Source organism: Mastigoproctus giganteus, chromosome 5, assembly GCF_048544385.1.
Source record: "Mastigoproctus giganteus isolate SK-2022 chromosome 5, ASM4854438v1, whole genome shotgun sequence".
NCBI classification, from domain to species: Eukaryota; Metazoa; Arthropoda; class Arachnida; order Uropygi; family Thelyphonidae; genus Mastigoproctus; species Mastigoproctus giganteus.
In genome coordinates, this window is record NC_143579.1 from 219145410 (window position 1) to 219166970 (window position 21561).

The following is a 21561-nucleotide window of genomic DNA, read 5'->3' on the forward strand; positions in this document are numbered from 1 at the left end:
ACCCTTTTTTTTTTTTTTTTCGACTACAGTACATAGCTGCATTTTTTTTATTGTTTTTTTTTTTTTTCTATATGGATGCATTTATAGTAAAGTTGTTTATTAGTCTTAGATGCCATTTATTGGGATATAATACAAGAACTACATCTACGTTTTTTTTAATTATTTTTTTAAAGTAAATAATTTCATTTTATACAGTATTTAGAAGATATTTTGATTGTTTGTCATGTGACATAAGGAATTGCAGGAGGTGTAGTGCATTGAAGACTTCCGTTTTTGTTGAGATGATGTGTTAAGTGCCCTGTCGGAAAAAGAGTGAAGTAGTCTGCGTTCACATCCATCTGATCTTCAATTCATGGCAATCTGAGAATTAGAATTTGGCGTTTGACGCTAGGTCAAGTAAACAGTGAAGAGATGAGGTTCTCTCTTCTGGTTGAAAACAAGCCGTAAATAACCGCGAAAATTGGTCCTAAAAGTTAGTGAAGTATTTAAACTAACCATCCGTTAGCGATTAGCGACAGGAAAATATTTTAAAAAGAACATTGGGCGGCATTTAGCATTTCTTTTTCTATCGGTAACTATGTGGATACATTTATAGTAAACATTTTTTGAAGTATATTGTGATATGCGCAAGGTACTACTTTCACGTTTTTTTGAAAAGTTTTGTCCCTACCACTTTCATTTTCGCAGGAAGTGCGAATCATTTATCCAATATAAATAATAATAATAAAAAAAAATAATAAGAATAAATCATTGGCCGTAGTTGTGCGCGTTTACGGCATGATTTTAAAATTGAAATATTTTTTTATTACAAAACAACGAAAAATCCTATATTTTATTTTTGCCCCAATGCGGTTTTTGTATGTAAATTACACAGATGAAGGGGAATATGGTCTTTGTTATAAGTTTATTTAAATTATATTTATTTATTTTTGTATTTCATAGTTATATAAAATTTTAGACAATTTTATTGAAATATTAACGTGTTATATAATAATAATTTTAGTAAAAATATAAACTGTATTAGCACAGCACATGAAAATATCATTTGTTATATGAGACATTTTATACGGTAAGGTTGCCGTTTTCTCCATTCAAATTTGGGGAGAAAAATGGCTTCAAAATAAAAAATTTGGAAAATGAGTACCGTTCTGTATTTTCACGGAAAGAAATAATAATAATCTACATAGATGAAATTATGAATTTAATGAATAAACAAATAAAATAGTTTTTAATTACAAATATAAAATATTTATTTTATTTGCAGTAATTAAGTTATAAAATAATTAATTATTATTTAGAAGTCTACAGCTTTTATATGAAATAAAAAGCTACAGCTTTTATAATAATTAATTTAGATAATAATAGTGGTAGTCATTTTTAACTGTTGAGCATGCATGTACAGGCAATTCTGTGTGCAGGTGCGTGCTCAAGGCAGCCAACACCAAAAACTTGTGTGAATTTTCAAAAAAAAAAAAAAGTATTCCTCCAACTGTATCATTAATTTCATTTTAATTGCAGATGTATCGATCAGAAAATCATATTTTTTGATCTTATTATCAACTTTAGTGTCAGAATTTAGAATAAATTTTTTTAAATTTCCCGTTTTCAAATGTTTTTAGCCATTTACTCTGAAAAGCCTGATTGGTGAATTCTGTATACCAGTGCACCTATTGCTGTGACTCTTTTGATGCACTCACTTTAGAGTTGAAATGAATCATAAATGCAGTTATTCTAAGTGTTTTCCTTAAACTATTTGGTGCGACACATTTGCCATATCCTGGTTAAGCAACCTATATTCACACCAGGTGCAGTGCTAGGGTTTGTGCACCCCTGGGCAAAAATGTATTTGGTGCCTCTGAGATAATTTCATTAAATATTATTATAATAAAAATTTTAAATTTTGGCACCCCCCAGACATTGCCACCCCTATGCATTGCGTACTGGGCTTTTGTGTTTCAACGGTTTTAATTCACACTAATGTAACCATAGTAGTGGAGAGTATAACCAAAGCCACACAAGTAGGTGGTGTGCTGGATGCAATACAGAAGGGCCCACAAAATTTCTTAAATGTTTATAATATTTATAACAAAAGCAAGGTGCTCACAAAATCAACAATGCAGCCAGTCCCATGGGCACCATTGCTCCATCCTGAGTGAGTGTGTCATTTAATGTGGACCTAGAAAGAGTATAGACATGATTTTCATAATTTTAAAGATATGCACCCATCATTCTACATATCATAATACTTAGAATTAATGGCATGCAACATTATTAAAACAATATGAAAATAATTTTACAGATATATATATATATATATATATATACGTTTACAATAGTTTGATTTTCTTAAATACTGGTGTTTTTTACATATAGGTATTGGCGTTAATACAATACTGGTCTTTAAGCTAGCCTTGTCTCGGTTATCTTAAATTCACATGGCCTATACATTTAGGATTTAGAAACGTATTGCGTATTGCTAAAGAAATTTTCATGATAATTACTGATGAAAATTTTTTATGTATCTGTAGCAATAGGTAATTATCAATACTATTTTATAACTATATAATAATATTTATACATTTTTGCTTTACATCACGTGGCCGTCAATCCCCTACTTCATCAGGGGCTTTGAGTGGATTAACAGCCCATTCGATGTAATGCTTTTATACTTACTCGTTTCTGTTTGTATCTATCACAGCTTTGCTATTTTATTTAATTCTGGATACTAAGGACTTATGTTTATATTAATTTTCTTAATTATTGTTAGCTAAACTAGTATTAATTATGAATTAGTTAATTTTTTACAATCTCTTCAGCAACTGTGATAGAATGTGTACATTAAATGGCCACGTGATGTAAAGCAAAAATGTATAAATATTATTATATAGTTATAAAATAGTATTGATAATTACCTATTGCTACAGATACATAAAAAATTTTCATCAGTAATTATCATGAAAATTTCTTTAGCAATACGCAATACGTTTCTAAATCCTAAATGTATAGGCCATGTGAATTTAAGATAACCGAGACAAGGCTAGCTTAAAGACCAGTATTGTATTAATGCCAATACCTATATGTAAAAAACACCAGTATTTAAGAAAATCGAACTATTGTAAACGTTATATACACTGGCACGTATAATGTTCAATTGGCCAACATGGCAATAACAATGGCATTAACGATGCACAAAAGACAGATTAAGACAGAATAGAATGATAATACAAAAGAATAATAATATATATATATATATATTATAGGCTATCTTTATCCCTTGAAGGCAATCTTAATCCCTTTCAGAAGCCCTTTCTGAAAGGGATTAAGATTCTGAAAAGCAGGTATTCTGGGGACAAAGACAATTGGTCTTCCAGTGACTGTCCTGATAACCTTAATGTATAGGCTGATGTGCTGACAAGTGTGTTTGTTTGTTTGTAGTGGGGGTGGATTTTCATTCTCCCCTTTTACACTATATACACTCATTTCATCTAGGCATAACCTCCAGGAGAGATTTTTCCTCTAGTTTCTTTATTAAAAATTCAGGAACTCTCCATAAAAAAAAAAAAGAGTCAAGATGAACCTTTGTTTCTTATCAGTGTTCTCAACATTTTAATGATAAAATCCAAAATGATTCAGACTTAATTACTGTTTGTATTTAAGCTTATTGATGATTTTTATAATTTAAAAGAAAGACACCCATCATTCTACATATAATACAGTAACTTCTGCAAAATTCTGCACTTTACAGTCAGAATTCTTTAAAATCCAGCATTCTTTAAAATCTTTAAAATTCTTTAAAATCCATTTTACAGTATATCAACAATTGTTGATATACTGTAACAATCTTTTCATATGCAGAAAAGAGTGGCATTTCTAGTGCAGGACTATCCTTTAATCAGTTTTTGCAAGTAGACAAGGTTTAAACTGTATAGATAATGCAACAGTCTTAATTTTCACAGCAGAACAAACTTGCCTTCATGATAACTTGCCTTGGTATTGCACCACTTTCAAACAGAGGGTCTCTCCAAAGGATTTAGCCATTTGTTAATTGGCCAAGATGGAACTACTATGATAGCCTGTTTCAGGACTAACTAGTCTTGCATTAGTAGTGACATATGATGCAAGAAAGCAAGCTTATGCAGCATCAACCCAAAAAAAAAAAAAAAAATTTCTATTTTACCTATCCATTTGCTCTAAAACTGTGTCTAGTTCTTTGAGCCGACCGGGCTAGCCAGGTGGGTAAAGTGCCTGCCTGCCAACCCAAAGGTCTTGGGCTTGGATCAGAGTAAAATGCAAAAACTTTGGGAGGTGCATTATGGCCACAGAAGCCGATGTACCAACAACTAACAAAAACTAGTTCTTTGAATCTGTTACACTATCAACTTCCGCAATGACAGATGGAAGCTTATTCCAGAATCAACCACTTGCTAGCTAAAGACAAATTTCCACACATCTATTATGCAACTGTCTTTCCTCAATTTAAATTTGCCTCCTCGAGTTCGTAATCTGAACAAGAGAAAGAATCCTGTCAGCGTTGAGCTTGCTTAAACCATTCAAAGCCTTATACACCTCAATCAGATCACCTTGCAGGGGGCTAGTCTCCAGATGCTGTAATTTGCAGAACTTAAGCATTTCTTGGTAAGAGCACTCTTGGTTCCCCTCACCAATCTCGTTGCTCTTCTCTGTACTTGTTCCAGTATCGCTACATCCTTCCTAAAATGAGGCCTCTAGACCTGTATTCAGTACTCAAGGGGTGGCCTGACCACTGCTTTATACAAAGGGTAAGCACCTCTTATCTCTGCAAGCAAAGTTCCTGTATATCATTGAGAAGACCCCATGAGCTGCTCTGGCAGCCTCTCTGCACTGCTCTGAAAACTTCATATCCGACTGCAGAATTATCCCCAGGTCTTTTACATTCTCCACTATCCTGAGTGTAGTATCGCACAACAGATGGTATGTTCTTGTTTATACTCTGGCATGACCACCAGGTCAGTGGAGTTTACAATAAGTTATCAATACAAACATTAATCGTATTTAGCATTTATGGGCTTGAACCCCGGTCGACTCAAAGCACTCTCATTCTGAGTTTACTAGTACCCATATGCAGTACTTTGTGTTTGTCAATGTTAAACTTCAGTTGCCACCTCTGCCCAACTTTTCCAGATCCTGTTGCAGCAGCCTACTGTTGTTACTGCCATTAACTGTCATTACTTTCATTTGTCGTTACTGTCATTAATAATCCTGCCAACCTTTGTATCTTCTGCAAACTTGGATATTAAGCCTGTTATACAGGCTTGGATATTAAGTTGTTTTCTGTATTTATCATTGATAAATACAGAAAACAACAATGGTTCCAACACCGAACCCTGGGAGACTCCACTAATAACATCAGTCTACAATGAGCAGTGTCCATTAATTTCCACGCTGTGTCTTCTCTTGCTCAACCATCCTTTTACCCATAGCAACAACCTGCCCTTAATGTCATACTGCTGCAATTTGTACAGCTGCCTTTTATGTGCAGCAATATCAAAAGTTTTACTGGAATCCAAGTATACGATATCCAAATTATTTTTTGCATCCAGTTCCTTTGTGACCACATTGTAGTATGCAATCAAATTGGTCGGGCAAGATTTCTACATGCTATGTCTGAAAAACCCATGCTGTGTCTGAACTATAACTGCGGTCTTGTCTAGACAATCCTGTATTGCTTCTTTAACCAGTGACTGTATTACTTTCCCTGCAATAGAAATTAAACTAACATGTCTGTAATTACTCATGTCACCCTTTGATCTTCCTTTGTGAATTGGAGAACTCCCTTGAAACCAAGGATGCTCTCATAATTATGGCAAAGAATTTGCTGTCTTCCTTAATATAACTGGATAGATCCCATCCACCGCAGATGCTTTTCTTATGTGTAATTTCAACAATTCCCCCTCCTCCTCCGCTTTCATCTCAGTTATTAAAAATTCATTTAGCTCTCTTTTAGAATTTGATAAACTTGTGGCCTCCACTTCTCTACAGAATTCCTTGTGTGAATGTAGATGAAAAATACTCATTCAGTTTGTCAGCTACCTGAGCAGGATCATCAACAGTCCAACCATTGATATCAAGTGGACCAGTTTAGTACAAATAGGTGGTCTTTAGTAACTACATCCAGACAAAACAGTTGTAAAGAAGTTGTTCAATGTGATCTGCCAAGTGGTATATGAAATGTTTTGAAAGTTATGTAATATAGCTAATGCTGTCTGTTCAATATTAGTACAACTTGTTACAAATTTGTTCTGCTATGAGAATTAAGATCATTCAGGGCCGTGCCAACTCAGTGGTTCAAGTGGTATGCTGCACTACAGCAGCAAAATCTAAAAGGCAATTCTGCGATTATTATTATTTTTTATTTTTATGTATGAATATTACATTTTATAATATTGTAACTGTTTCATATTTACTAATATAAAAACACTATTTTAATTTATGATTGTTTATTTTCAACAAACATTTTTATGGGTCACATTTAAAACATAAAACTCAAATGTTTATGTTAAAACTCAGATCACATAAATGCTAATTGTAAATGAAATTAAGTTTTAAAAATTGCATAACTTTTCTTTTTATTAAAAAGGAGCAGCAAAAAAAACGTTTACACCATGATGGCAATACACCCTGGAACTCCCCTAAGACCATTTTATTATGAAAGCAGTGCCATGGTCCTGCTGCCCACAAAAACAGATGAAAAGATAAGATAGTCATAAATGTTTACAGATAAGTTCAACTGATAGGCCTTAATATTCACTGAAATGTGCTCCTCTAAAACTGCTCAGCAACTAGATTACATCTCTGATATGCAGAAAATTTTGAAATCTGGCACCTCTCAATCTCCAAGTATGCTGGATTTTAAAGAGTTTACTGGTGTTGTATTGTATTGCAATGCAATACGATACCAGTCATAGATAAATCAACGGTTGCCATTGAATAGCATAATCTATGCAGTTTACTACTAGATTATGCTATTGAATTGAGCATAATTGTCAAATACTTGTAAATCGTTTTCAAATATTGAAGTAACTCATTGTGATTAGTGTTATTGTATCTAACATTAGTTTTAGCTGACATTTTTTTAAAAAAAAATCACTGTGTGTTTAGTGAAGGCTAACTCACTAAAGTGAAGCTATGATAAAATAAGTGAAAAAAGTATGAAGAGAGAATGAGTGTTGCTGTATCTTTGGATAAAGCTACAAATCCAGTCAGCAGAACTACTGTAATTATTATGGGATATTTGCAGAAGGGAAAAAAAAAGTATTGAGTTCTTGAATTATCAAAACAGTAGGTTTTGATAATTCAAAAGTTTTCTGAAAAGGGCATCCATCTAACACCCTTTTACAAAATCAGTATATTTTATCCATTGTGACTTAAACTCTAGGGCTGTTGTGCTGTTGCGGCATCTGTTAGTTTTTTTTTATATAAAAACTGATTTTTTTAAAATCTATTTTTATTATAAAAAATTAAGTTATAGAATTGTTTGTTAAATTGGAAATGACTCAGTTGAATTCAGCTAACACCATTGAAATAACTCTAAGAGTGAATATCGCATTATAATAATAATTGGCATTAAGGAAGCATTTATTTGTTTACAGCCGTATTTGAACTCATATTGATAATGTCAATATTTTTAATAAAGACTAATCTTTCTATTTCAAAAATATTCCGGTTTGACATAAAGACCACTCAAAGAAGCAAAGAGGTGAAAAGCAAAATAATAAATAAAGAAGATGTTATGTATTTTATGGAATCATCTTGATATAAGTGTACATAGTATTGAAGTAGCATTTGCATTAGCAGAGGCATATGATGAAAGAAAGCAAGTTTATGCAGCATCAGCCAAAAAAAAAAAAAAACCTCCCATTTCACCCTTCCGTTCATTACAAATGCTTGTCCAGCTCAGCCTTAAATTTATTTAAGCTATCAACTTCCATAACAAAAGACGGAAGTCTGTTCAGCCCTCGAAAGATTGTGCAAGGCTCAATGGGTAGAATTTTTTTCAGCCTGGTCTGTACTTGTTAACAGGAGAGACTGCTTCTACGGGGATAGGATACACTTAAATAGAAAGGGTGCAAGAATATTTGCTAATGTTATTGAGGGAGTATTAGGTGGGTTGGAAAACTGCTAGCTTTGGGGATACAAGGACTAATAGATTAATAGTAGCCACTGGCAGAGGTGAAAGTGATTCTTGCACTGCTTCTATTGGAATGAGCAGAAGCCTGAAAAACAAGATGCAGGATATTTCAGAGACTGCTGGTAGTCATTGCGGTACAAGTAAACACATGGATTGTGTTAGGGTAGCTAAGAATAGAAACAGGTGCATGTATACTTGCGTGTTCCACCAATGCTAGGAGTTCGGTAAATAAATTTGATGAATTTGAGGTATTGCTCAAAGCATCAGTGGCAGTTATTGTTGAGATATCAGAGATGTGGTGTCACACAAATATAAGGAATGCAGAACTGGAATTTGAGGACGTCTACAGAAAGAATAGACAGGATAGGAAGAGAGGATGGGGTTATGCTGTTAGTTAAGAAACACATAAAATCCAAGGATGTGAAGCCAGTCAACATTGCAGTGTCTTGTCAGTTTGGTGTGACATAAGCATTGGGAGATCAAAATTGAGAGTAGGAGTGTGCTATAGGCCTAATGACTGATGAGTATAATAAGAAACTGTACAGGGAAATAGGTAAAAAAAAAAAAAAAGTATTAGTATTAGTATTAGTAACGGCCGCATGGTGCAAGAAAGCCTATGGCTTATGCTGCACCAGCCAAAAAAAAAAATAAATAAATAAATAAAAAAAAAAAAAAATAAAATAAAAATATAAATCCGAACAAAACAATGATAAAAACAAAAAAAAAAATAAATAAATAAATAACTAAATAATAATAATTAATAAAATAAAAAATAAATAAAAAGGAAATTAAACCTATCATCCTATGTGCTTCCCTTACCCGAAAGTACTATCCAGATGACCTTTGAATTTCCCCAAACTGTCGGCCTCTACCACCCATGAAGGCAACTTATTCCAGTAATTTATAACTCGCTGGCTAAAATAGAACTTCCTGCAATCCAATCTAAACATTTCCCCCCGTAACTTGAATTTATGTCCCCTAGTTCTAGCATCATTTGTAATCTTGAAAATTTTGTCCTCATTCATTTTACCGATGCCTCTCAGAGCCTTAAACACCTCAATCAAATCTCCTCTAAGGTGTCTAGTTTCCAAACTCTGCAACCCACATATTCGAAGTCTTTCTTCATAAGGACGCCCTTTTGCCGATCTCACCAGGCGAGTTACCCTTCTTTGCACCCTTTCAAGAAGCTCGATGTCTTTCTTTAGGTGCGGTCTCCATACTTGAACACAGTATTCCAAGTGTGGTCTAACATAAGCCTTATATAATGGGATTATCACGTCCCTATCTCTACTTGCAAAAGTTCGATAGATCATTGATAGAACACCATGGGCCTTCCTTGCAACCTGTTTACAATGCTCAGAGAATTTCATGTCTGACCGTATCGTAACACCCAAGTCCCTTTCCTCCAGTACTGGCTTTAGTTGAACTCCACCAAGTGAATAAGTTATTTTGGGATTACTGTTTCCCAGGTGTAATACCTTACACTTTGTTGGATTAAAGCACAGCTGCCACAAGTGGGCCAGTAAATCAAAGAGTCTTATAATGGGGGATTTTAATTTACCAGATATTGACTGGAATTTGTGGGTTGGTCACTCACGCATTGGCAAGGCTTTTGTGGATTTATTGGATGATTGTTTTCTACATCAGCATGTCCAGGAGGCAACTAGAGGGAGTAATACTCTTGATTTGATTATCAGTAGTGATTCTTCATGCATTAAGAATCTGCAGATAGAGGAACCACTAGGTTGCAGTGATCACAGTGTGCTGAAGTGGGATTTACTCAAAGAGATAACTACCGTCAGGGTTAAAGGAAAGGGTTATTGCTTTCGTAAAGGCAACTACGATGGTCTGAGACAGTATTTAAATTCTATACAGTAGGACCAACTGATGATGTTACCAACAGCAAATTCAAAATGGGAAGCAATCAAAGAACTTATCTTGGAAGCTACTAGGCTTTACATACCAACTAAGAAATATTGTTCAAGGTTTAGGCCTCAATGGATGTGAGATGAACTAATGAGACATATGGCAGAGAAGAAAAATGCATGGGATACGTATAAATTAACACGTGACACAGAAGCCTATGATAGATACAAGTTGATCTGTAACCAAGTTCCAAAGGAGGTTAGGCAGGTGAAGGCAGATTACGAGAAATCTTTGGCAAGGGATGCAAAGAAAAACAGCAAAGAGTTGTTTACTTATGTAAACTCTAGAAGGAAGGGGATGAATCAGATTGGTCCACTTGATATCGATGGTTCAACTGTTGATGATCCTGCTCAGGTAGCTAACAAACTAAATCAGTATTCTGCATCGACATTCACACATGAGGAGTTATTCAGCGAGGGGAATGCCAGAGGTGTATTCAATTCTGGCAGTAAGCTAGATAATCTTGTAATAACAAAGAGTAAAGTGGAGGAGAAATTGTTGAAGATAAACACAAGAAAGGCACCTGGGGTGGATGGGATCTATCCAGTTATATTAAAGGAGGCAGCAAAGGAAGTAAGCAAACCCTTAGCCATAATTATGAGAGCTTCCTTGGACTCGGGAGGTACCCATAGACTGGAGATGTGCAAATGTGACCCAAATTCACAAAGGAGGATCAAAGGCCGACACAAGTAATTACAGTCCTGTGAGTTTAACTTCTGTTCCATGAAAATTAATGGAGGCACTGGTTAAAGAAGCACTGCAGGATCATCTAGACAAGACTTCAGTTATAGCTCGGACACAGCACGGTTTTGTTAAGGGGAAGTCTTGCCTGACCAATTTGATTGGATACTATGATACAGTCACAAAAGAACTGGATGCAGGGAATAACTTTGATATTATATACTTGGATCTTAGAAAGGCTTTTGATACTGTTGCACATGAAAGACTGCTGCACAAATTGGAGCAGTGTGGCATTGGAGGCAAATTGCTGCTATGGATAAAGGGGTGGTTGAGGGGGAGAAGACAGAGAGTGGTAATCAATGGACACTGCTCATCGTGGGCTAATGTTACTAGTGGAGTCCCTCAGGGTTCAGTGTTGGGTCTATTATTGTTTTCTGTATTTATAAATAATATTGATGATGGTATATCAAGCTTAATGTCCAAGTTTGCAGACGATACATAGGTTGGGAGGGTTGTTAAGGACACTACTGACGCTATGCTGCTGCAACAGGATCTGTAAAAGTTGAGCAGATGGGCTGAGAGGTGGCAAATGAAGTTTAACATTGATAAATGTAAAGTGCTACATATGGGAAACAGCGACCCCAGAGCAATGTATCAACTGTGGTTCTACACTGACAGTGGTAGAGAATGAAAAGGACCTGGGGGGGGGTAATTGTGCAGGCAGATATGAAGTTCTCTGAGCAGTGCAGACGAGCTGCAAGAGTAGCTCATGGTGTGTTGTCAATGATATACAGGAATTTTTCTAGCAGGGATAAGGAGGTGATTATTCCCTTGTATAAGGCAATGGTCAGGCCACACCTTGAGTAATGTATACAGGTCTGGAGGCCTCATTTCAAGAAGGATGTAGAGGTGCTGGAACGAGTACAGAAAAGGGCAATAAGATTAGTGAATGGAACAAAGGGTTGCTCTTACGAAGAAAGGCTTAAGTTTTGCAAATTAGTATCTGGAGACTAATTCTCCAGACACCTAGATCACCTCGCCAGTGCAGACACCGGCGAGGTGATCTGATAGAGGTGTATGAAGCTTTGAATGGTTTGAGCATGCTCAATGCTGATGGGATTCTTCCTCTTGCTCAGAATAATCACATGAGGAGGCATAAATTGAAATTGAGGAAAGACAGATGTAGGATAGATGTGCGGAAACTTGCCTTTAGCCAGTGGGTAGTTGGTTGGTGGAACAGACTTCCATCCCTTGTTGTGGAAGTTGATAGCCTAAATAAATTTAAGTCTCAGCTGGACAGGTATTTCGAACGAACGGAGGGGTGAAGTGGAAGTTTTTTTTTTTTTTTTTTTGCTGATGCTGCATAAGCTTGCTTTCTTGCATCATATGCCTCTAGTAATGCAAATGCTCCACCAACAAACCACCTGCTGGCTAAAGGCTAACTTCGCACATCCATTCTACAACTGTCTTTCCTCGATTTGAATCTATGCCCCCCCCCCAGGTCTTAATCTGAGCAAGAGTAAGAATCCCATCAGCATTCAGCTTGCTCAACCCAATCAAGGCCTTATACACCTCAATCAGATTACCTCGCAGGTGTCTACTCTCCATGGAACTGTAATTTGCAGAACGTAAGCCTTTCTTGGTAAGAGCACCCAGTGGTGAGCTGTGAATATTTTAACAATGGGCTCACAGTTTTCCAGCTTTCTACTGAGTAAATTTGATCGGTCATGGAAGTGATGTCATCTGTGGCTTCCATTAGAGGAGCTTCCTACGCTCGTACTATTAGTAGTGTGATTAGAGCGCGTACGCGTTTTTCGTGACCGTTATGATATCTGGAGTCGGGGGGGGGGGGTGGACAGATGCGGCTTATTATCCCCTTAACCATGTGTATAATTGAATGTGTAAAACGTTCCTAGGTCTATCTAAAAAAAAAAAACCTGGTCGTCATGCCTTGCCTTACGATGATAACCGGATACGACAGTGTGTGGAGTTCTAACTTTTTAGAATTTTTGAATAGTATGACGTCAGAACCATGCTTCCTGAAGTTACTATTGCAGTAAGTATAATTGCAACAATAAAAATATTTGTCGACAATTTCTTTTTTTGTCTTGCATTTTCGTTACATTCCATTGTTAGGTTCCCCTAACAGCTGTGTATGTCGCCTCAACTACAAGATCAGTACAGCAATCGGTGCTGTTTTACAGAGATATTTAGATACGTTGCACTCACAAGTATACATCTCTTACTTTAGTTATCATAAATCCATTGTATCTATCTTCTAGAAATTATAAAAACAAATCTGTGAATGATCAATAAAATGTTTATAATAAAAATCTTATTTCCTAATCGATATATACAAATCAAAATAACTAAAAGAAATGCGAAGGATGTTTCGCATAAACCATCTACCGCACGTGCTTGGCTCATGCGCAACTTTTTTATTCATCTGTTTTTAAACAATGGGACATACAATGGATACATTTTTTTTTCGTGATAAAATTTTAATATTGCGAATAAAAAATAACATGAAATATTTTCCATATCACAAATAACAAAAACTATCACAAAACATTCCACAATATAAAAACAAATATTACATAAAAAAGAAAAACAAACTTTCTAGAAAATGTACACAAAAAATCACAGATTATATGAAAAAAAATTATTTTACAAATATTCAAGAAAAATTTATTCTAAAAATTGCCATATAAAATTTACTTCTTTATTAATATTTGTTGTCGATCTGCTTTGCTCAATAGCTGAGCGATGATTACAGAGGAATGATTTGACGTAATGATCTGGATCAAATTAAAGCAATGGTTTTCCATACAACCCCATGGGGGGCTCACAACTGGTGAGTATGGGCTTGGCACACCCAGGGTCCTGAGCTGGTTATCATTCTTCTCTTTCTTGGTGATTCCCTTCTACTTTTGCCTCTCTCTCTCTTAGGGTAACTTGGGAAATTTTTTTTTTTTTTTTTTTTTTTTGGCTGGTGCAGCATAAGCCTCAGGCTTCCTTACACCATGTAGCTAATAATAATAATAATTTAGATGCATGGTCATCATAATCTGCAACGTGTTTAATTGTCAATATTATTCATTACACTGAAAGCTGAAATCAGCTTCAGCACTGCTAATCGCAATGGGTTCAAAGATATTTTCTGGTTTTCTTAATTGAAAAGGGAATTTCACTCGATTTTAAAGATGAACTGTCTTCGACAAAATCTCGAATATCATTAATTTTTATTTCATATTTTATCAGAAAACTTAAATTTCTTATTCGGTTTTCACTGTCTTGCCACCGAGACGAAAGTTCTTTCATATTCACGATTTCGGGTAGCATATGTTTAAAATTTCTTTCAATGGTATAGTTATTTTCTTTATTTAATTTAAAATCACTCTGCTGCATTAATAACTTATCCTTTAAGGATAAAACAATGAATGTAATAACTTGTCAGAGGTAATTTTTTTACTTTCGATTTTGATTCCTTCAAATTCTTTCCACTTCAACATGCTCTCAATTTTAGCTTCATAATTTCCTTCAGAATTTTTCAAATTAGCAATAGTGTTGATAGTTCGAATAATTAATTTATATGCTTTTACCATTGTGATTCTGTAAAGCTTCTGAAAGGCAAGAGAGCTCCTGCAGGATGTTGATCATTAGTGCTAAATGGTTAAGAAATTCCAAATTTAAAAGTCGATTTAATAATCTGGAATATTTAATTTCTGATTCAAAATGTTTGCACAAAGCAGGATAATTCCTCCAATCCACAACTGCCGTCCGCAAGCTACTCGTCGTGGCCCGAACACCCGACCGATCTTTATAATAATAATAATAATAATAATAAATTTTCTGTTTATACTCCGGGACGACCAAACGGTCAGAGGAGTTCACAAAATAGAGAGAATACATGAAACAGCACAGTATTTAGTAGTCACGGGCTTGAACCCCGGTCATTCAAGGCACGTGTACTTATGCACCCGTGTTCCTGACCACTGCTACGGCAGCTGTTAGTTTCCACATCTAGTTCTTTAGAAATCATCCTTAATTCGCGCTAGTTTTTTGGAGATTGGTGATATAATGCTAATTATTTCCTGTATGCCATTATATTTTAGAACATTTTCTACATAGTGAAAAACTCGACAAAGTTTCAAAATCTGTCAACATTTCATCTTCGTAAGTTCTTAGTTGCCTCAATCCCCCCCCCTCTACATTGCTACCCTTACTATTACTGTTATGCTAATCAACCAACACTGGTTGATTAGCATAACAGAATAGTTCTTTGAAACAGTGCAAAATGTTGGAATTACACGGATATTCAGCTACTGTGACCATGTAAACATACACAGGAGAAATTTACTGGAAGGCATGGATCACTCACTTCGAAAAACATATGCCCGTTTGTCGGAGTAAAGGGGAACCACAACACAGGTTGACCAGAGGCCATAATCCATGTCAAGAATCTTCTTAATCCTCTGACTGGCTATGGAAAGCATATTGACTAGTGCGACTTCTCGGTATTATTATTATTAGCCATATGGTGCAAGGAAGCCTGAGGCTTATGTCGCACCAGTTTGTTTCACTATGACTCCCAAGATAACACTGGTTGATTAGCATAACAGAATTGATTTTAAACTTATACAGAGGCCCTGTGGAAGGTAACAGAAGAAACAGTTCAAGTGAAAAAAAAAAAAAAAATGTTTTCAGTTTTAGGCAAATCTGCCTTATATTAACAATTGAAACTAATGGGTTGCTGGTATAGTAACTTGAAAGTAACCATTACTTGATATCATCTAATTGAAATTAAAACTTAATTCAAACTACATTAAAATCAGAACTATAATTAATGTTATTGGCCAAGTGAAAATAAAACTAAAAGATATTTCAATTAAAAAAGTAAAGCAAAATTCTTTAGTGGGAAGTATTTAATTTGAATTTGTAGTCTGTCTGCAGATTTAGTTTAAAACTGACTTTGTTTTCTAAATACCATTCATTTTTTGTTTATTTTAAAAAATCTATTTTAAAAATGGTTTGTACATACAGGTGCAGAATTTAAATGCATATTTTCTATGCATTAAAAATTTAAAGATTCTGAGTGAAATAGTGGTTTTAAATTAAAACTTTAGGTTAAACAAAAAAAAATTATAGCTTCATCATTGAATTTATTGATCAATTTTTTGGGGTTATTTGACTTATTATCACCCAAAAAAGTGGTCACTTGTTGCAATATGCAGGTGGCTGCTTTTTGAAAAAATAAATAAATGAAATAAAATAATGTATGGGAATTATCAGGAACAGAAAGAAAAAACAGTGGTCCATTGACAGTTGGTCACTACATAAAAGTAGTCATCTTGTCTGTTAATTGTAAAAGTGCTAATTTATAAATTAGTAGGTTTCAAAAAGCTTTTTTTCTGTTTATTTCAAAATTTTATTTTTTTTCTGTCTTCATTTTATTATAAGCAAATAGAAAAGCTACTCATTAAACATTTTACTGAAACATAATCTGCAGTTAATTTCATTTTCTTATAGGTAATTGGAAACTATGGCTACCTTAGAATTAGACCCATTGTTTGTTAAAGCATTGAGGCTTCTGCATTCAAAAGCAAAAGATTCAGCAGAACAGTTGCGACAGTTACTAGATGATGTTCTTGCCCAAAAACAATCTTGTTTTAGCTCTTTTAAAGATTCAAAACACCTGTTTTTATCAATAAAACAGGTAAGCACAAAATGTATTTTTATTGATAAATATATATGTTTTTATTAATAAAACAGTATGCACAAAATAGGTAATGAGATGGTTTGTAGGTCTTTCATTCTTGATGTACCAGAATAAGAAAAGGAGAAATTTTGTTTGGAGCAGGAGTTAAAAAAAAAAAAAAAAAACAGTAATTTTTAAATGAGAGAAGAACAAAATAGGTGAAATTACCTAAAATTATCTGATAACACAGGCATCCCCTAAGGCAGAAAGCACTAGTCCCATGAGAAGTAGCTATTGTTGGTGATTATGTGAGGGAAATGGGAAATACATTGTGCAAAAAAGAATAGGACCAGGGTATTTCTGCCAGGGATGAAAGTTAATGATTTAGAACAGCTATCTTTTTAAGAGCACAAAAGATTATTATTGTATACATTGGTTATTATGACCTTAAGAATAGGTGATATTTTGTTGAAATAAAGTTGAGTTATTATTCAGTTTGTAAGTGTCTGGAATTTTGCCCAGATGTACATGATGAAAGCCTTGTCACAGTTTGACCCTTGCAAGACTGTGCAAGGCTTATGGGGGGTCGAATTTTTTTCAGCATGGCATGTGCCTGTTAACAGGAGACTTTTTTACAGGTATGCACTTAATGAGTGAATAGAATGGGTGGAAGATTATTTGTTTGCTATCGAGGCAATGTGAGGTGGGTTGGAAAACTGCTAGTCTGGAGAGAGGAATACTAATATAATGGCAGTGCAAGCAAAAACAAAATTTATTCTGCACGTGCTCAATATTGCATCTATTGGGACGTGCAGCAGCTTGGAACACAAGGAATGGAGGATTGGTGATTCTCTTGAGAAATACAAATATGTGGGCTGTGTTAGGGTTACTAAGCTAATGGCAGAAGTATAGTAAATAAATTCGATGGATTTGAAGTGTCAGTTAAGTCATCAAATGATATTGTAGGGACATTGGGAACATGGCACCACTCAGACATAGGGTATACAGAATTTGAATAAGTACACAGTGTTACAGGTCAAGCACCACTGTGGGTCTCCCCCAACTCTGCTATATGATAAGTAATTCCTCACATGAGGAATTTTTTGTGCACAGAAAAGATAGGAGGAAATATGCTCCTGGTTGAGAAGCACATAGAATCTAATGAACTCAGTTTATGTAGATGGCCAGTGTAATGTTGTGTCAGTTTGGTGTGATTTAGCAATTCAAAAACAAATATGAAAGTATGAGTATATTACAGGCCGACTGTGATAATTATAATGAACAACTATGCAGACAAATAGAATGGACCAGTAAATCAGAATGTCTTATAATGAGGGGGGGGGGAGATAACTTTTCAGATGTTGACTGCAACTTCACAGCATCTTGGGTAGCACTTGGTATACCCAAGTACTGTCCTCACCCACACTGGATGGAAAAGACCTAAGTTAGAGTCCTGTCGATGACATGAGGAATTTTTTGGGCCTTTTTCACAAGGTGGCCAAGTTAGTCAGTCTCAGGTGAGGGTAGCTTGGTTTTTTTCCCCTGCAAACTTTGTTTTTTTTTTTTTTTTTTTTTTTTTTTGGTCCAGCAAAACAGAAAATCAATCACAGAACACACAATTTACAGACAGTATATATGGAGCAATATGGTCTTAGTTGCTGATGCTCTAAAACTCTACTACAACAACAACAACAGGTGGCTTACATAGTAGTAGAGAATTTCTGGATGTATGACTGTTTTCTACACTATTATGTTATAGAAACAACAAGAGAAAGAAATACTTTTGATCTAATTATAACCAGTGAGTCCTTGAGCATTAAAAATCCCCAGATAAAGAAACCACTAGATTGCAGTGTTCATAATAGAGGAATTTATTGCTTAAACACAGAGCGTACAGATAAAGCAGAAATATATGAGCTTTCGGCTATATGGTAGCCTTCGTCAGAATTAAAATACATGAATGGCAGTTGGAATGAAGATGTGCACTGCCAGGTGCGTGAGACGCGAGGTTTAATTGTTTGTTGACGTCTGTGGCTGTGACGCATGATGACGTGGCCAGCGCTTGTCCAATGACAGAACTACTGACTCTGTGATCGGGTTGACTTGGTAACCACTGTTCCTGTTTAAGGATTTATCCGAAGATTTTATATTTAATGATTCCAACCAGGTACGCTTTAGGTAATGGTGGGATCTGTCTACCACCACGACATCGCGGTGTGGGTCGATGTCGTGGTGGGTTGTCCAGACATGTTCGGCGATAGCTGAGTGTTCTATATCCGCTAAACGGATCGCTCTTTTGTGCTCCGAGAGACGTTTCTCGAGTCGACGTCCAGTCTCTCCGAAGTAGCAGCTAGTGCAGTCACGGCAAGAGATGCGGTAGACTAAACCGCTCTGCAGAAGGGTGGGGACAGGTGTTTTCACGTTGGAAATGAAAGAACGCAGTTTCCTGCCTGGGAGCTGGATGCACTTTATTCCGTGCGTTCTCAGGATTCTGCCGATCTGTTGTGACAGGTTGGGGTAGTATGGGATGAATGCCCTTGTGGATGGCTCGTCACTGTTGGTGTTGTAGCTGGTCGTCACGATGTCACGTGTCTGTAGATCACACCTGTCGAGGACGTCAATGGGGTAGCCACACCTCGTAAGGTCTACTTTGACCCTAGTGACCTCTTTGCGTCTTTCATCAGCGGAGCTGGAGTGTGTCCAGGCGCGAGTAAGCAAGGTTCGGGCCGTGGAGAGGAGGTGGCCTCGCGCGTGTGCTGACCGGAAGTTGGTAAACTGGCCAGCACACATGGGCTTACGATAAACTGTAGTCCTCAGGTATGTGCCTTCACGTCGGACAAGTGTGTCTAAGTATGGTAAAGAGTTGTTCGACTCCAGCTCAATCGTGAATTTTATGAAGGGCGATAGTGAGTTGAGGTGTGATAGAAGTCGCTGACCTGAGTCCCTAGAGACTCAGGTCAGCGACTTCTATCACACCTCAACTCACTATCGCCCTTCATAAAATTCACGATTGAGCTGGAGTCGAACAACTCTTTACCATACTTAGACACACTTGTCCGACGTGAAGGCACATACCTGAGGACTACAGTTTATCGTAAGCCCATGTGTGCTGGCCAGTTTACCAACTTCCGGTCAGCACACGCGCGAGGCCACCTCCTCTCCACGGCCCGAACCTTGCTTACTCGCGCCTGGACACACTCCAGCTCCGCTGATGAAAGACGCAAAGAGGTCACTAGGGTCAAAGTAGACCTTACGAGGTGTGGCTACCCCATTGACGTCCTCGACAGGTGTGATCTACAGACACGTGACATCGTGACGACCAGCTACAACACCAACAGTGACGAGCCATCCACAAGGGCATTCATCCCATACTACCCCAACCTGTCACAACAGATCGGCAGAATCCTGAGAACGCACGGAATAAAGTGCATCCAGCTCCCAGGCAGGAAACTGCGTTCTTTCATTTCCAACGTGAAAACACCTGTCCCCACCCTTCTGCAGAGCGGTTTAGTCTACCGCATCTCTTGCCGTGACTGCACTAGCTGCTACTTCGGAGAGACTGGACGTCGACTCGAGAAACGTCTCTCGGAGCACAAAAGAGCGATCCGTTTAGCGGATATAGAACACTCAGCTATCGCCGAACATGTCTGGACAACCCACCACGACATCGACCCACACCGCGATGTCGTGGTGGTAGACAGATCCCACCATTACCTAAAGCGTACCTGGTTGGAATCATTAAATATAAAATCTTCGGATAAATCCTTAAACAGGAACAGTGGTTACCAAGTCAACCCGATCACAGAGTCAGTAGTTCTGTCATTGGACAAGCGCTGGCCACGTCATCATGCGTCACAGCCACAGACGTCAACAAACAATTAAACCTCGCGTCTCACGCACCTGGCAGTGCACATCTTCATTCCAACTGCCATTCATGTATTTTAATTCTGACGAAGGCTACCATATAGCCGAAAGCTCATATATTTCTGCTTTATCTGTACGCTCTGTGTTTAAGCAATAAATTCCTCAATGAATCCAGAGCGCGTAGGCCTGTTTCGTTAGTGTTCATAATATTGAACACTACATAATATTGATGCATATTTACTTCAGATATAACTACTGTCAAGGGTAAAGGGATTTTGCTTTTATAAAGGAGACTACAGTGGTCTTAGACAATATTGTCAAATGATGCAAAGAAACAAACTTTCATACAGCAACCAAAAAAAAAAAAAAACACATACACACCACACCTCTGATACATCCTCTATTAATTTGCCTAATCCTTCCTTAAATTTATTTACAGCAAACTAGCCACTTCCACAACACTAGAGGTGAGTTTATTCCAACAATAAATTACTCTCTGGCTGAAATAAAATTTTCACACATTTATCCTGTAACCACTCTTTTTCAATTTCTGTTTGTTTCCTTATATTTGTCCAAGAAAAAGTAATGTTTAGTTTTCATTAACATTTAGTTTTCTCAATTCATTTAAATCTTTAAACACTTCGATCAGGTCTCCTCACAGCTACCTAGGTTCCAAGCACTGCAGTTTTCAGAACTGAAATATTTCATGGTAAGAGTACCCATTTGTTTCCCTCATTAATCTCAGTGTTTTTCTCTGCACCTGGTCCAACAAATTTGCATCCCTTCTAAATTGAGACTCCAAGATCTGTATGCAATACTGAAGGTGTGGCTTTACCATTGCCTTATACTATGAAATAATTTCTTGCTTATCCTTGCTGTCAAAATTCCTGTATATCATTGACAAAAACCCATGAGCTGTCTTAGGCCCATCTATATTGCTCTAGAGCTTCATGCTTGACTGTGCAATTATCCCCACATTTCTTTTGTTCTCTACTACTTTCAGTGATACCACAAAGTATGTTATCTGGGATTACCTGTATGCAGTACCTTGCATTTGTCAATTTTAGGCTTCACTTTTCTCAGCCCATCTGCCTAATTTTTCCAGATCTTGTTACAGTAGTATACCATACCATGATTACTGTGATTAACCACCCTGCTAACATTTATATCATGTGCAAACTTAGGAAATAAATTTGATATGCAATATTATTAATAAATACTGAAA

At 36.4% G+C, this 21561-nt stretch overlaps 1 protein-coding gene across 2 annotated transcripts in view; it reads left to right on the forward strand.

Moving 5' to 3' along the window:
- The first annotated feature begins 295 nt into the window (after positions 1–295).
- The window catches only part of LOC150086116 (integrator complex subunit 12-like), a 142627-nt gene continuing 121361 nt past the window's right edge, over positions 296–21561 (forward strand). Inside the window, exons 1-2 of one of the 2 annotated variants that reach the window (XM_090373722.1) lie at positions 296–571; positions 16304–16490. In XM_090373722.1, the coding sequence (XP_090229848.1) occupies positions 16317–16490 (174 nt within the window). In that variant the 5' untranslated portion in view covers positions 296–571; positions 16304–16316. The remainder of the gene's footprint in view (positions 572–16303; positions 16491–21561) is intronic. The other variant, XM_090373723.1, reaches the window with a different exon arrangement.